The sequence below is a fragment of the Bufo bufo genome, chromosome 10 (genome assembly GCF_905171765.1).
Source record: "Bufo bufo chromosome 10, aBufBuf1.1, whole genome shotgun sequence".
In the NCBI taxonomy this organism is placed as follows: Eukaryota; Metazoa; Chordata; class Amphibia; order Anura; family Bufonidae; genus Bufo; species Bufo bufo.
In genome coordinates this window covers 137,131,226-137,147,980 of record NC_053398.1, presented here as the reverse complement: position 1 = coordinate 137,147,980, position 16,755 = coordinate 137,131,226, and the positions used below count along the sequence as shown (strand labels likewise).

The following is a 16,755-nucleotide window of genomic DNA, read 5'->3' as shown; positions in this document are numbered from 1 at the left end:
CAATGCATACATCTGTCTGTCTTTATGCACTGTATATCGGTATTATTTGCAGCTGTGCTACTATTTATGCACAGTATAGCGGTATTATTACCAGCTGTGCTACTATTTATGCACAGTATAGCGGTATTATTACCAGCTGTGCTACTAGTTATGCACTGTATAGCGGTATTATTACCAGCTGTGCTACTATTAATGCACTGTATAGCGGTATTATTACCAGCTGTGCTACTATTTATGTACTATTTAGCAGTTTTATTACCAGCTGTGCTATTTATGTACTGTATAGCAGTATTATTATAAGCAGTGTTACTATTTATTCATTGTGTAGCGGTATTATTCCCCGTAGTGTTACTATTTATGCAACAGTTCTTCCTTGGACCACTTTTGGTAGGTACTAACCACTACCTAGCGGGAATGGCCCACAGGAACGGTCATATTGGAGATGCTCCGTAGACATCATAATTTGGCCCTTGTCACTCTTGAAGACCTGACTGTTCACTTGCTTCCTACTATATCCCACCCCGGTGTATACACAAGTTCTTTTCTATGCCGCCCCCTATAAGGTTTCTCTGTCCGTCCCGCCATCTCCTGCTCTCCGGCTCGCAGTGACGGCATCTCCTCTGCAGGAAGCTGTATTCCGCCCGGCAGGAGATAAGGCCATGACAAGGTGGCGACGCCTGGAGCGCAGTCTGATAAAACGAAATTCCAAACACCCGATCCAATCAGACTGGAAGCTTCTGTGGATTTTTTTGTTATCTTAAAACATTTGCAGAGATCTTCCGGCTACTTGGTCGGTTCCCGTAGGGAGAACATGGGGACATTGTACCAGGACTCCCCGCTCCACAGATCTATCCGGCTGGCCACGGGGGGATTCAGCGTCTCCGATTACATCAAGAAGTTTGCGGTAACAGTTCAGTCTATGTCTGTGTGGTTGTAGCACTACAAGTCCCAGCCTCGGGCACACTGACCCCAGCCGATAAATTATTGTATCCCACCGTTACACTGTGTGAGATGTTATATTGTACACAGATGTAGCAGAGATGAACTTGTCATCAGGCTCTGTGTGGTTGAGATTATCTTGTAGTGTGTAGTAGCTGATACTACTTCAGTTCTGCTACGTCAGACCAACTGAACTCTGCTACATATACCTATCCGTTTTAAATCAGCTTAGCAGATATGGCTGGACTACAACTCCCAGCAGATGCTATCATTAAATTCCAAGGGCAGATGATGAGATTTTGTGTTTGAAGAGCCTGATACATTGCACGGTCCTCCTGCTTTGGCCTCGGTTATAAAGGGGTCCTCCAGGAGGAGAAGGTAAATGACGCTTACTTAAAGGGGCCCATCCAGTTTAATGAAGCTTAACTATTGTATAATCAAAAGTAAGACAACTTTTTAATTGACTACATGTTTCAACTCCTCGCCATTGTCAAGAGTCCTGCTTGCTGTCAATGAATGGAAATCTCCACTGTCCAATTGATGGGTGCGGGGCTACATTATATCAGTGCTGACTAACGTAATATGCCGATCACTCATATCTGTTAGATAAAAGGAAGGATGGGTCTGAATGTTTTCATTCACTCTCGCAAGCAGAGATCTTGGAATCCGTAAGGAATTAAAACATTATATTATATAACACTATAAAACCGGAAAACTCCTTCTATAAGACGTGTTGTGAAGGCATCTTCTCTATGCAGTCTATTTATGTACTTTATAGTGGTATTCTTACCAGCTGTTATACTTATGCACTATATAGCGGTATTATTGCCAGCTGTGCTACTGCTTATGCACTGTATAACAGTATTAACTGTTGTGCTACTATTTGTAAACTGTTTAGCTGTAATATTACCAGCTGTGCCACTATGTATGCATTGTATAGCAGTATTATTACCAGCTGTGTTACTATATATGCACTGTATAGCGGTATTATTACCAGCTGTGTTACTATATATGCACTGTATAGCAGTATTATTACCAGCTGTGTTACTATGTATGCACTGTATAGCAGTATTATTACCAGCTGTGTTACTATGTATGCACTGTATAGCAGTATTATTACCAGCTGTGTTACTATTTATGTACTGTATAGCAGTATTATTACCAGCTGTGTTACTATTTATGCACTGTATAGCGGTATTATTACCAGCTGTGTTACTATATGTGTTGTGTATAGCTGTATTATTAAAAGCTGTGCCATTTATGTACTGTATATCGGTATTATTACCAGCTGTGTTAATATACTATATGTGCACTATATAGCAGTATTATTAACAGCTGTGTTAATATACTATGTGCACTATATAGCAGTATTATTACCAGCTGTGTTACTATTTATGTACTGCATAGCAGTATTATTACCAGCTGTGTTACTATATATGCACTGTATAGCGGTATTATTACCAGCTGTGTTACTATATATGCACTGTATAGCAGTATTATTACCAGCTGTGTTACTATGTATGCACTGTATAGCAGTATTATTACCAGCTGTGTTACTATGTATGCACTGTATAGCAGTATTATTACCAGCTGTGTTACTATTTATGTACTGTATAGCAGTATTATTACCAGCTGTGTTACTATTTATGCACTGTATAGCGGTATTATTACCAGCTGTGTTACTATATGTGTTGTGTATAGCTGTATTATTAAAAGCTGTGCCATTTATGTACTGTATATCGGTATTATTACCAGCTGTGTTAATATACTATATGTGCACTATATAGCAGTATTATTAACAGCTGTGTTAATATACTATGTGCACTATATAGCAGTATTATTACCAGCTGTGTTACTATTTATGTACTGCATAGCAGTATTATTACCAGCTGTGTTACTATATATGCACTGTATAGCGGTATTATTACCAGCTGTGTTACTATATATGCACTGTATAGCAGTATTATTACCAGCTGTGTTACTATTTATGCACTGTATAGCGGTATTATTACCATCTCTGTTACTATTTATGCACTGTATAGCGGTATTATTACCATCTGTGTTGTGAAGTATGCATTGTAGAAACATAGAATGTATCGGCAGATAAGAACCATTTGGCCCATCTAGTCTGCCCAATATACTGAATTGTACAGCAATATTAACAGCTGTGCTTCTATTTATACACTGTATAGCAGTATTATTACCAGCTGTGTTACTATATGTGTTGTGTATAGCTGTATTATTAAAAGCTGTGCCATTTATGTACTGTATATCGGTATTATTACCAGCTGTGTTAATATACTATATGTGCACTATATAGCAGTATTATTAACAGCTGTGTTAATATACTATGTGCACTATATAGCAGTATTATTACCAGCTGTGTTACTATTTATGTACTGCATAGCAGTATTATTACCAGCTGTGTTACTATATATGCACTGTATAGCGGTATTATTACCAGCTGTGTTACTATATATGCACTGTATAGCAGTATTATTACCAGCTGTGTTACTATATACGCATTGTATAGCAGTATTATTACCATCTGTGTTGTGAAGTATGCATTGTAGAAACATAGAATGTGTCGGCAGATAAGAACCATTTGGCCCATCTAGTCTGCCCAATATACTGAATTGTACAGCAATATTAACAGCTGTGCTTCTATTTATACACTGTATAGCAGTATTATTACCAGCTGTGTTAATATACTATATGTGCACTATATAGCAGTATTATTACCAGCTGTGTTAATATACTATATGTGCACTATATAGCAGTATTATTACCAGCTGTGTTACTATTTATGTACTGCATAGCAGTATTATTACCAGCTGTGTTACTATATATGCACTGTATAGCGGTATTATTACCAGCTGTGTTACTATACAGTACAGACCAAAAGTTTGGACACACCTTCTCATTCAAAGAGTTTTTTTTATTTTCATGACTATGAAGGCATCAAAACTATGAATTAACACATGTGGAATTATATACATAACAAACAAGTGTGAAACAACTGAAAATATGTCATATTCTAGGTTCTTCAAAGTAGCCACCTTTTGCTTTGATTACTGCTTTGCACACTCTTGGCATTCTCTTGATGAGCTTCAAGAGGTAGTCCCCTGAAATGGTCTTCCAACAGTCTTGAAGGAGTTCGCAGAGATACTTAGCACTTGTTGGCCCTTTTGCCTTCACTCTGCGGTCCAGCTCACCCCAAACCATCTCGATTGGGTTCAGGTCCGGTGACTGTGGAGGCCAGGTCATCTGGTGCAGCACCCCATCACTCTCCTTCATGGTCAAATGGCCCTTACTTTCAAAGTTTTCCCAATTTTTCGGCTGACTGACTGACCTTCATTTCTTAAAGTAATGATGGCCACTAGTTTTTCTTTACTTAGCTGCTTTTTTCTTGCCATAATACAAATTCTAACAGTCTATTCAGTAGGACTATCAGCTGTGTATCCACCTGACTTCTCCTCAACGCAACTGATGGTCCCAACCCCATTTATAAGGCAAGAAATCCCACTTATTAAACCTGACAGGGCACACCTGTGAAGTGAAAACCATTTCAGGGGACTACCTCTTGAAGCTCATCAAGAGAATGCCAAGAGTGTGCAAAGCAGTAATCAAAGCAAATGGTGGCTACTTTGAAGAACCTAGAATATGACATATTTTCAGTTGTTTCACACTTGTTTGTTATGTATATAATTCCACATGTGTTAATTCATAGTTTTGATGCCTTCAGTGTGAATCTACAATTTTCATAGTCATGAAAATAAAGAAAACTCTTTGAATGAGAAGGTGTGTCGAAACTTTTGGGCAGTACTGTATATGCACTGTATAGCAGTATTTTTACCAGCTGTGTTACTATGTATATAATGTATGCAGTGGATATCGCTATTATTGTAGCACTGTTTGGCACTATTATGTCGGTAATGTCTGATGCTGTTATAGACCACTATATAGAATTATTACTTGGAGCTGAGAGCATTTCAAGTTTGGAAGGAGCTGGGCGGAGGCCTGAGTCTCCGTGCCGAGATTTAGAAGTGAAGGTATTTTTTTATTTTGGTGGTTAAAGCATGTTGCTAGTTATGCCATCACTTAATTGGTGGGGGTCCGACCTCTGGAACCAGTCCAGAGAATGAAGGGGCCGCAGTGCTGACTCCGCATCCGCAGCGCGGCTCCATTCAGGTGAGTAGGGCAGGTTATAGCTCCCTGTGCAGCTGGATGCCCCTTCATTCTCAGGGTCAGAGGGCGTCCCAGAGGTCACACCCCCAACGACCATAGTGTGATGGCATGTCCTAGCGATAAAGAGAAGTACCCCCTTAAGGAAATGCAATTGATTGAGCGAATGCATAGGACGGAGGAGTCTATCAAATCGTCCAGGAGTCTTTGTGGCGGCGCAGTAATTATCCCTCCATCTCAGGACTTCAAGGATGAAGAGATAATAAATTCTTCGGATCACAGTCCGTTTATTCCTCGTCCTATGGACTCCTCACAAACAGACCACTGACATCACTCGAATGGAGCATGCTGGGAGTTATAGTTTCACAAGAGCTGGACTGCTGGAGGTTGCTGGGCCAAAGCAGAGTATACCTAAGACTCTGTTTTCACGTAGTGAACAAAGCATGCTGGGAGTTGTAGTTTCACAACAGCCAGAGTGCTGGAGGTTGCTGACTCCTTGCATAAGGTGAAGACCAGAGAATACCTAATACTCCCTTCTCATTTCTCCCATAAAAGTGAATGGAGCATGTTGGGAGTTGTAGTGTCTAGCATAGGGTAAAGACCAGAGAAGATCTAACACTCATGTTCCCCCACAGAAATGAATGGAGCATGCTGGGAGTTGTAGTGCTTAGCATAGGGTGAAGACCAGCGAATATCTAACACTGTTCCCCCACAGAAGTGAACGGAGCACGCTGGGAGTTGCAGTGCTTTGCAAAGGGTAAAGACCAGAGAATATCTAACATTCTGTTTTCCCATAGAAGTAACTGGGGCATGATGGGAGTTGTAGTGCCAAATGATGCTGACCACTGCACTACAGAGTCTGACCCTGTCAACACTGATTGGAGAATGTCAGACAGGGACCCCCCCAGCTGGTAACCCCCTATTGTCAACAACAGAGGAACAGTACAATGCAGAATAATAAGAATGGAAGTTCCAGAATTGTCATTACAAGTAGTTACTAAAGGTGACAGGTCCTCTTTAAGGTGGGGAGTAAGGAGAGATGTGACAACCCCACCCAAGCTTCAAAGAAACGCCCGCTCCCTGCTCTAATATAAGTAATGTCCTTTATACAGTATAATCTGCATAGGGCGATATTTAAGAATAATAGGACATACTCTGTGCACTTTGTACAGGACGGCAGAGATGCCTGGTTGGGGGGCTGACAACATGTTTACTTGCTAGGAGATAAGCCTTTCCACACATATGGGTGTCACAATGCTGATAGAGGGGTCAGGTTCTCCGAGACATTAAATTCCCTCCCAGTGTGTGATCTGGAGCTGTGCTAGCTGTACATCGTAGTCCAGGGATCAGCAACCTTCGGCACTCCAGCTGCTGTGAAACTACAACTCCCAGCATGCACTATTACTTGTCTGTTCTTGTAACTCCCATAGAAGTGAAAGGTGAATTCTGGGAGTTGTAGTTTCAGAACAGCTGGAGTGCCGAAGGTCGCTGATCCCTGTTTGTTTCTCGGTAGTCCACTTGTTTTATAATTCTGGGCTTTGGTGCTGGATCTGTCCAGCAACTCTGGCAAAGTCTAAAGTAGTACTCTGAGCAAGTACTCCGACCCACTCCTTGTATAGGACACAACTGTGAGAAGTGACTCCAGCTCTGCTGCCTTGTCTGTTGGAGCCTGTGGTGGTCCGACATCAGAGGCTCGGGCTGCTGTCCGTCCCCCATACTCTGCCCAGGTTTTCATGGGGCAGTTCAGGTGGACATGAAGTTGCAGAATGAGAAATGCCTTTATTTCGGGGATAAAGCGTAATGGGAACTGTATGGGATTGTCTGCAGACGTCATTGTACCGGTCGCTGTGTCTTCCAGGAGGATATCATAAGCATTAGATGTGGTCTGATGTTGCTCACCTTGGCTGGTACCAGTGCTGTGCCCCAGTAATGGCTGCAGTCCCTGCTGGTGGCCATGTGTGATTGCTGGGCCCCTGGACACTTCCTCTTCTGACCCTCATCTTCCTCCTCAGCCCAGCTCTCCTGCACAGCCGTGGCAACGTTTCTAAGGAATCTGGTGCCAGAAATTGGGGAACCATTCTGCCTCGCACTGAGCGTTGATGCTCTTGGCTCTGTCCTTTCTCTTCCTTGTGCCATTATTCCTGTTACTGACTGATCGATCTCTGCCTTGTTCCTGAATTTTGCCTCTGCATCACCCCTTGAATTCTCTGTCTGGTACCTGTTCCTCTACTCCTGGTTATGACCCTTGGCTCGGTTCCTGATTACACTTTTGTCTCATCCTCTGACCGCTTTCCTGGTGATGACACTTGGCTCTGTTCCTGACTATGCTCTGGTCTCATCCTCTGGACTGACGCGTTTTGGCCACTCTCCTTGTGATGACCCTTGACTCCATTACTGTCTTTCTTCCCACCTCTGGCCTGTCTCATCCTCTGGCCTTACGTATCTTGACTACTTCCCTGGTGATGACCCTTGACCCTGTTCCTTATTACACTCCTGTCTCATCCTCTGGATTTATGCATCTTGACTACTTCCCTGGTGATGACCCTTGACTCTGTTCCTGACTACACTCATGTCTTATCCTTTGGCTTTATGCATCTTGACCACTTCCCTGGTGATGACCCTTGACCCTGTTCCTTATTACACTCCTGTCTCATCCTCTGGATTTATGCATCTTGACTACTTCCCTGGTGGTGACCCTTGACTCTGTTCCTGACTACACTCATGTCTTATCCTTTGGCTTTATGCATCTTGACCACTTCCCTGGTGATGACCCTTGACCCTGTTCCTTATTACACTCCTGTCTCATCCTCTGGATTTATGCATCTTGACTACTTCCCTGGTGGTGACCCTTGACTCTGTTCCTGACTACACTCATGTCTTATCCTTTGGCTTTATGCATCTTGACCACTTCCCTGGTGATGACCCTTGACCCTGTTCCTTATTACACTCCTGTCTCATCCTCTGGATTTATGCATCTTGACTACTTCCCTGGTGGTGACCCTTGACTCTGTTCCTGACTACACTCCTGTCTCATTCTCTAGGCTGACACATTTTGACTGCTCACCTGGTGTGATGACCCTTGGCTCCATACCTGTCTTTCTTTCCAGCTCTGACGACCCATCTGTAACTATTCTAGGGACTGACCTGGGGATCTTCCTTGAGCAAGTCCATACCAACTTGCATTGGTATAGGACCTGGGGGTCAGCAACCAATGGCACTATAGTTGTTCTGAAACTACAACTCTCAGCGGGATTTTTAGTTTCACAACAGCTGGAGGTTTCTGACCCCTGGTTTAGTGTGAATACCAGTAAATACCTAAGACCCTGCACCCCGATCTTGCCAGCAGCAGATTGCGGCTTAAAGGGCATCTGTCAGGAGATTTGTATCTCATTTGCATCTATTAAAACATCATTTTTCTCTGCAATGTGAACACACATGAATATAGGACCAACACAGATGCCTTCAGCTGCCAAGAAGCGCACATGTAACAGGTCAGCCAGTGTCATAGGTACAGATCTTCTATGTCTGGTATGTGAAGGTACAGCTACATCTCTGGAGGGAGATAATCAGCTACCAGACACACTTGGCTCCGTTTATCTCTCGTGATACAAAGGATAAAAACAAGTTCAAATCCACCTCGCTCAGTTGGATTTATTTCTATGGTCAGCTCCTTTTTTTGATTTTTTTTTTGCAATCAGTGAATCAATGTGAGGACTTGGCCAAACCCTAATTCTTGTTGACTAGATGTGATAAAAACAGGAACAAATTAATTGTCCTCTTGTATTTGTAGGAGAGCAGAGCGGGGTCTCTCGTCACATTCCCTTCCCGAAGAGAAGGTTATACATGAGCCGGGTATACTTGTCATTGTTGTCTATTTATAGACACAAGTCACAGCCGAATCTTTCAGCTTTGTCATTCTCCAAATGTGCCGTGGACCTGTTACTGTTCTTACTTCTTACTAAAACACAAAAACTTTCAGGTTGTTCTCCTGGTCCTCGAACAACTTTCTATTCCACGAGTTCCTCTACTATTAAAGTTTGATATAGGTTGGGTTATGATGCTCCGTTGTCGCCCCTCTTGCATTGTCAGGCAGCAACCCTGCCGAATCTTAACGTGCTTATCCATCACCACCCTCTCAGGAAAGAATTTAAAATGTCCCTGTGACGTCAAAGGACCCCCGAAAAAAAAGTTCAATGGCCAAGTTTAGACAGTTGTTTCGAGGCCTCACAATGCGAGGGCAGATAGCACCGGTTAAATCTGTTTGCACAGAAGGAATTTGACGCCCATTCGCCCATCTAAAGTTACCGCCGTATAAACCTAAATCCTTCTCGTAGATGATAAATTAGGAGAAGGATTACCAGGGGACAACTAGATTAAGAGTGTTTGTCCAAGCCATAACAGAAAAATGAGCAAACAGGATTCAATAGCAACTTGCTTGGCCAAAATGTACGAGAGCAAATTCGACCGTTCTACAGAGCCCGGAAAATCCCCGGTGAAGTCTCCCAGAGGAGTCAATTCCATGGATCGGAAACTGAGTCTTCTCAACGAGAAGATGGATAAACTCTTGAACTTTCAGGAAAGTGTCATGGGAAAATTGGAGATAGTTCATCACACGATGGACGTGCTGGAAAAAGGAATGGACAGATTATCAATTTCTCAAGGACCTTATCTAAGGAAGGTGGAAGGACAAGGTACTACCAGAGAAGGTAACGAGCAAGTCAAGGAGCAAGGTGGCTTCAACGAGTTAATCTATTTACTTAAAGTGCTGCATATGGATTCTGTCATCCAACAAGAAAAGCTTGACGGTCTTCAAAAAGTGGTTTCCACCATTGATAAGGTGGTGGAGTTTGTAGGGAACACGCTGAGAAACTCAAAAATTGTGGACTTCATTCTGAAAGGTACAGTGCCTTGGAGAAAAGAGACAGATGAAAAGGTTGGTTATATTATTTTCTTGTTTATTTTTAATGCTGCATTGTATAACTATGAAGGCAAGGTTCCAATGCTGGCGACCTCTTAAGGCCACTAAACCTTTAATCTTAAATATCTATGAATAGAAGTTTGGAATTGTTCTGACCTGTTATCAGTAAAGCAAAGGCCACCAACTCTAAAGTCATAAGAAGGAAAAAGTCAATTCTGGTGACCTTATGGGACCACCAAATCTTAAAACAGAAATGGTCCAATTTAGGTGACCTTATTAAGCTACCAAACCTGAAAATGTAATTCTAGTGACCTCAAGGGCCCACCAAACCTTAATATGGAAAGGGACCAATTCTGGTGACCTCATGGGGCCACCAAATATTAAGATGTGGAAAGGGTGCAATTCTGGTGATCTTATAGGACCACCAAACCTTAATAAGGAAAGGGTCTAAATCTGGTGACCTCATGGAACCACCAAACCTTAATATGGAAAGGGACAATTCTAGTGACCTCATGTATCCATCAAACCTTAAGATGGAAAGGGTCCAGTTCTGGTGACCTCATGAGGCCATCAAACCTTAATATGGAAAAGGACCAATTCTAGTGACCTCATGGGGCCATCAAACCTTATTCTGGTTATATCATGGGGCATCAAATATTAAGATGGAAAGGATCCAATTCTGGTGACCTCATAGGACCACGAAACCTCAATATACAGTAGAAAGGGTCCAATTCTAGTGACCTCATGGGACCATCAAACCTTATTCTGGTGACCTCATGGGGGCATCAAATATTAAGATGGAAAAGGTCCAATTCTTGTGACATCATAGGATCGCCAAACCTTAATATAGAAAGGGTCCAATTCTGGTGACCTCATGAGACCATCAAACCTTAATATGGAAAAGGGCCAATTCTAGTGACCTCATGGGGCCACCAAACTTTAAAATGGAAGGGTCCAATTCTAATGACCTTAATGGAGTCAGCAAACCTGACAATGAAACAAGTCTAATTCTAGTGACCTCGTGGGGCCACCAAACCTTAAAATGAAATAGGTCCAAATTCTGTTGACCTCACTGGGCCACTAAACCTTTAGTCTGGAATATCTTTAAAGGCAAGGCTCAAATTCTGGTTCCCCTCATAAAGGGCTACTAAACCATTAAGAGGTATTCCCAATTTATAATTTATGGCTTATTTACAGGATATTCCATAAATGTCTGATAGATACAGTTCCCACCTCTGGAACCTGCACCTATCCTCAGAATGTGGACCCACTATCTTGTCCCACGTGGTGAGGCAGACATGGACTGCCACGTCTGGGTGAAGAATAATTGGATCTTTGGCCGCATGTGTCCTTGGCTCGCTCCATTTACTTCTATGGGAGTCACGGACACAATCATCCGCACTTGCTTGGCTATCTCTGTAACTCCCATATAAGTGAATGGAGAGACTGCAACATCCATTGGGAAGGAGGTTGGCGGGAGCACTGTTTTGGGGATGGCGCAAGTCCAAGGCTTGAGACCTGCATCTATCAGACATTTGTCACGCATCCCATAGATATGCCATCAACGTCTAAGATGGGAATACCCCATTAAGTCTTAAATATATTAGGAGAATCGGATGGAATTCTAAGAGCGATCACCAGTGAGATGACGGTCAGGAGGTCGACCATCTCCTATCTCCAGTACTGAGAACCTCCAGGAACATCCGTATATGTGACTGACATGAGCTTCTTGTCCTCTACGTTGGCCCTTTAAGGAGTTTTGAAGCTATGTGAATGACTTCTTTTTAGGGCCGTTGTTTTTCGTGCCTTGCGGTTCTCACGTCTTCCTAAAAAATTACAACATAGTGACCTAATAATGAGGTACTCAGCCGATAGCGCCCCTTCTCCTTTCTCGTGTGATTGAGGGGAGGCTCAGGGACCACTTGATTTCGACAAGCTCAGTGGGAAGCACACGCGCAAAACAGAATAATCGTACATATGACAGTAGACATTATCATCTAGTGGATATCGGAGGGTCAGTTTAACCCCGCGCTGTGCAGCATCTCCTCTATTCCAAGGCAATTTTCTGGACCAGATGCCAATTTCCATGGTTGAAAGGACGTAAATTAGAAATAATAGTGTAAAAGATAAATCATTTAAATATTTTGCCCATAACCGCATCTATGGCTGCACCCGTATACCCTAGGCATCACAGTAGTCCTGACACTGTATTTATGAACTACAGGTTCCATCGATGATGGAATGCAAGCTTAAAGAGGTTGTCCAGGATGGCTGCTTTACTCCAAAAACAGCGCCACTCCTACCCATGGGTTATGCCTGGTATTGCAGCTCAGTTCCATTGAAGTGAATGGGGCTGAGCTGTAATACCACACACAACCTCTGGACAGTCCTCGCTTTAAAGAGATTTTCCACGATGCGTCTGAACGTTATCTAAGATGAAGGTGGCCCCCCTCTCCCCAGGACACCGGTGAAATGAGCTTTAAATGCTGCCTTCTAGAGAGAGCGGTAATGTTAAAGCGTTCCCCGTGTTCTCCACCCTCCGCACTCTCCAAGATGAAGACAAGAAGGAGGGACAGACTTCTGAGGAATGTGAACCTGTTCCTTGTGAAGATGTCTGATGGCATCTGGCAGCGAGTGTAAATTAAAATGTCACTGAGCGCCTTGGTGCGCCACGCGGTTCTTCAATATTTCCTCAGATGGAGAATGTTGATTTTACAGCACCTGCTGCCTGAACGGATTGGGAATTAAAGGCTATGGATGCCTTTGACATGGATGAAATGACTTTTTATTTTTTTAATATGCACTTGATTTTCAGTTTACAACCTGTTTCAGACTTTTGTCATGTAGACATGCCACCGCAGAAACAAAAATAACAAAGCACTTGCTGGATCTGTGTGCCCAGGATGCTGTTGCCTTCCCTCTGCAGCCTGCATGATATGCCCTCCTTGGATGCTTTACCACCTCTCCACACTTTGGTCTGCAGTGTACTACCTCCTCCCCCTCCCTGCTGCTATCTCTATCACTGAGAGCAGAGAGAGCCATCAGATACAGGAGCAGAGCCCTGGTGGATTTATATCAGATTCAGCAGCTGGGTGGAGGACTTACACACACTCTGCTGCAGAAGCAAAATGGTAGGACATTTTTAATGAAGACTATTTAGAAAGTTGCTTCAGTTTGTAACTAGGAAGCAAATGAATAATAATAAAAAATCATTACAAAGGTGCCCATAGCCTTCAGGTCTTGTCAATATTAACTCAAAAGACCTAGGACAAATGACCTGAGGCAGTTCTCAGGTACAGTAACTCTGCCCTCTGTACCCCAAATAACACCAGTGTGATGACTAGTGGCATACCTTCAACGAAGCAAGACAAGGCAACTGCTACAGGGACCAGCACTGAACTCTTCCTCCAGACAAGAAAACACTATGTTATCATGCAACTACCACTAGGGGGAGCTTAATGCAAGAGATAATTTTAGCTTCCAGTAAATGGTAACTGTATACATTCCGATGCACTGAGCTCCCCCTAGTGGTGGCTGCAGCCAGCCAGCTTTGTACTAGAACAGAAACCGATTTATCAATGTATTTTTGCCAGTTGTCTGGTGTAATTACATAAAGAACTCTGGTTGTCAGAATGAGCACCATATTTATGAAGCACCTATTCCACTTTTTCCAACATAGAAGTTGGATAAAGTGGGGGCGACTTTTTTTCTTAGGCCTCTTTCACACGGGCGTTGCGGGAAAATGTGCGGGTGCGTTGCGGGAACACGCGCGATTTTTCCGCGCGAGTGCAAAACATTGTAATGTTTTGCACTCGCGTGAGAAAAATCGGCATGTTTGGTACCCGAACTTCTTCACAGAAGTTCGGGCTTGGGATCAGTGTTCTGTAGATTGTATTATTTCCCCTTATAACATGGTTATAAGGGAAAATAATAGCATTCTGAATACAGAATGCATAGTACAATAGCGCTGGAGGGGTTAAAAAAATAAAAATAAAAAATTAACTCACCTTAGTCCAATTGATTGCGCTGCCAGCATCTCTTCTGTCTTCTTCTTTGCTGATTGTAGGAACAGGACCTGTGGTGACGTCACTCTGGTCGTCACATGGTCCATCACCATGGTAAAAGATCATGTGATGGATCATGTGATGACCGGAGTGACATCACCACAGGTCCTGTTCCTACAATCAGCAAAGAAGGAGACAGAAGGAGATGCCGGCAGCGCGATCAAGTGGACTAAGGTGAGTTAAATTATTTTTATTTATTTTTTAACCCCTCCAGCGCTATTTTACTATGCATTCTGTATTCAGAATGCTATTATTTTCCCTTATAACCATGTTATAAGGGGAAATAATAATGACCGGGTCTCCATCCCGATCGTCTCCTAGCAACCGTGCGTGAAAATCGCACAGCATCCACACTTGCTTGCGGATGCTTGCGATTTTCACGCAACCCCATTCACTTCTATGGGGCCTGCGTTGCGTCAAAAACGCAGAATATAGAACATGCTGCGATTTTCACGCAACGCACAAGTGATGCGTGAAAATCACCGCTCATGTGAACAGCCCCATAGAAATGAATGGGTCGGGATTCAGTGCGGGTGCAATGCATTCACTTCACGCATTTACACCTGCGCGGAAAACTTGCCCGTGTGAAAGGGGCCTTAGAATTTATTCAATTAAGATTTCTTCTGCTTAACTTAAAAAAAATTAAAAAAAATAACTTTGTCAGAAATCTGGGGCATTGCGTTTTGCATTTCCTGGGAGTGATTATCGCATTGGGTGGAGCAGGGTGGCCCATAATAAGTTTTGCTATGGGACCCTGTGAGATCTGTGTTCGCCCATGAGTGTGACCCTTATATTCCACGTGCTTACACATTGTATTCTGAAAAAGGTCTTTGTAAAATCTCTGATTGCTGACAGTGAATAGATATATTCTTCTTGACATCTGTTGGCTGATAAGCCATCCTAATCACGTCCAACAGACTCAGGTGCAGGGTTTATTACATGAGAGAGCACTGACACATTGTAACGAGCCATGCTGTTGTGTCAATATGACATGACACGTGGAAGCAACAATGTTTCCCTTTACTGGTAACAAGCAAGTGAGGAATGGAAATGCAATTTGTAAGCTTAGAAGCTTACTGCATACAGTTGTATCATGGAGTTCAATAGATAAACTGTATGCGGTGAGCTCCCCCTAGTGGTGGCTACAGGTAGCCAGACTTTTATAGAATTTTATTATATAATTCTTTGTCACTTCAGGGCATTTAGGGCTTTGTATCAGGAAAATGGAGCTCTGACTACTATAAAGATATATTAAAAATATAATAAGTACAGAAACTACATTAAAAAAAATCACTAGTTCCTATTGCGTCCTTTTTTAAGGCTAAAGAAAAATCGGAAGAAAAAGAGACAAAAGCAAAGCATGTGCTCCCCAACAGAGACTCCCAGGCTGAGATGCAGTGGGCCGCAACAGGTAATCCTCTGTGTGTGTGTGAACAGCACTGGTTGCCAGTCTCTATACGGTTTATTGCACTAAACCAATTTATTTACACATGATGCCCTTTTGTCTTCCCCACAGGTGCCCATCAAAGCAACCCATTGGGAGACAATAAGATCCCTCTAAAGACATCTCACTGCAGCAGCCCTCAGAACAAAGTTGACTGCACGGGTGGACAACCTCTTCTAGATACAGTCCGATGTCCAGAAACATCTCCTACACCCAAACCATGGGCTCAGAAAGTGGCAGGCGAAAAGCCTCAAGAGAAAAGTGTTCACGTCGACTCAAGTGTCCCTCACAGTCAATGTTCCCAGGATAAGAAGCTTGAGAAGCACAATAAGATACCAGAAGAACCTGGGGGGGATCAAAGTGCCCTCAGTAGGACACCAGTATCCTTGATATCTCTTCCTTGTATAGAAATTCAGCTTCCAAGGTAAAGGAAAAAACTTGTATTGGGTTTTTATTAGGATTATGGCTCAGGTCAGACAACAGGGCAGGTTCTACTTCTAATGAAACGCATTAAGAACCAACAAGTCATCCATGATGTAACTGCTAGGACTAGAGGTGACCTGACAAGAACCAAGTATTGAGCATCAGGACGGTGGTCAATCGTGGCCATGCCTCTAGGCTACAAAATCTTAGGGCTATTTTTTCATGTTTTGATGTGATGGGTCAGGCTGTTGTCTTACAGATCACGAAGGAAGATGATGGGTGTCATTACTTCTACTTGACCTTACGTAGGATATCTACATATAGATGATTGTATTATGTATTTGGTCCCCGTCAAAGGCGAACTGGCCATAGACTCTACAGTAAAATTTCTTGGTGGCCTGATGCCCCGATACGGTTGAATACTGCAGCAGGGCATGGGAGCTCATTACTACCCCATCATTTACCTTCATGGGCCACTATATGAGGCAGTGTACAAATGGTGTAGAGACAAAGGTGTCTCAGGCTGGAGAAGGCCTCTGGTCTGCACTAGAGTCGGCAACTTGGAATGGCACTCGGGTATTTTATTATTTGCGTCTTTCCTTGGCCACTTGGCGAGCACCCAACTAGGGGCTCTATAGGGGTCAATATGCTGAAGGTAGGACTGGCTCGGTGCCATGGCCATCATCTCACCTCCTAAGCCCTCTGCTCCATATCTTAATGAAAGACAACTGGAGGACAGAACGTGGAAGCTGCTGATGGTCACCCCAAAGGGACAGCTATTG

The 16,755-nt window shown here is 43.1% G+C and overlaps 1 protein-coding gene across 3 annotated transcripts in view; it reads left to right on the top strand.

Annotated features, from left to right (window-relative positions):
* The first annotated feature begins 533 nt into the window (after nucleotides 1–533).
* The window catches only part of MYLK3 (myosin light chain kinase 3), a 38,908-nt gene continuing 22,686 nt past the window's right edge, over nucleotides 534–16,755 (top strand). The window contains exons 1-3 of one of the 3 annotated variants that reach the window (XM_040409945.1): nucleotides 534–904; nucleotides 15,427–15,517; nucleotides 15,623–15,974. In XM_040409945.1, coding sequence (XP_040265879.1) covers nucleotides 812–904; nucleotides 15,427–15,517; nucleotides 15,623–15,974 — 536 coding nt within the window. In that variant the 5' untranslated portion in view covers nucleotides 534–811. Of the gene's footprint in view, nucleotides 911–8,914; nucleotides 10,058–15,426; nucleotides 15,518–15,622; nucleotides 15,975–16,755 lie in introns of those variants that run through there. The other 2 variants (XM_040409944.1, XM_040409943.1) reach the window with 2 other exon arrangements.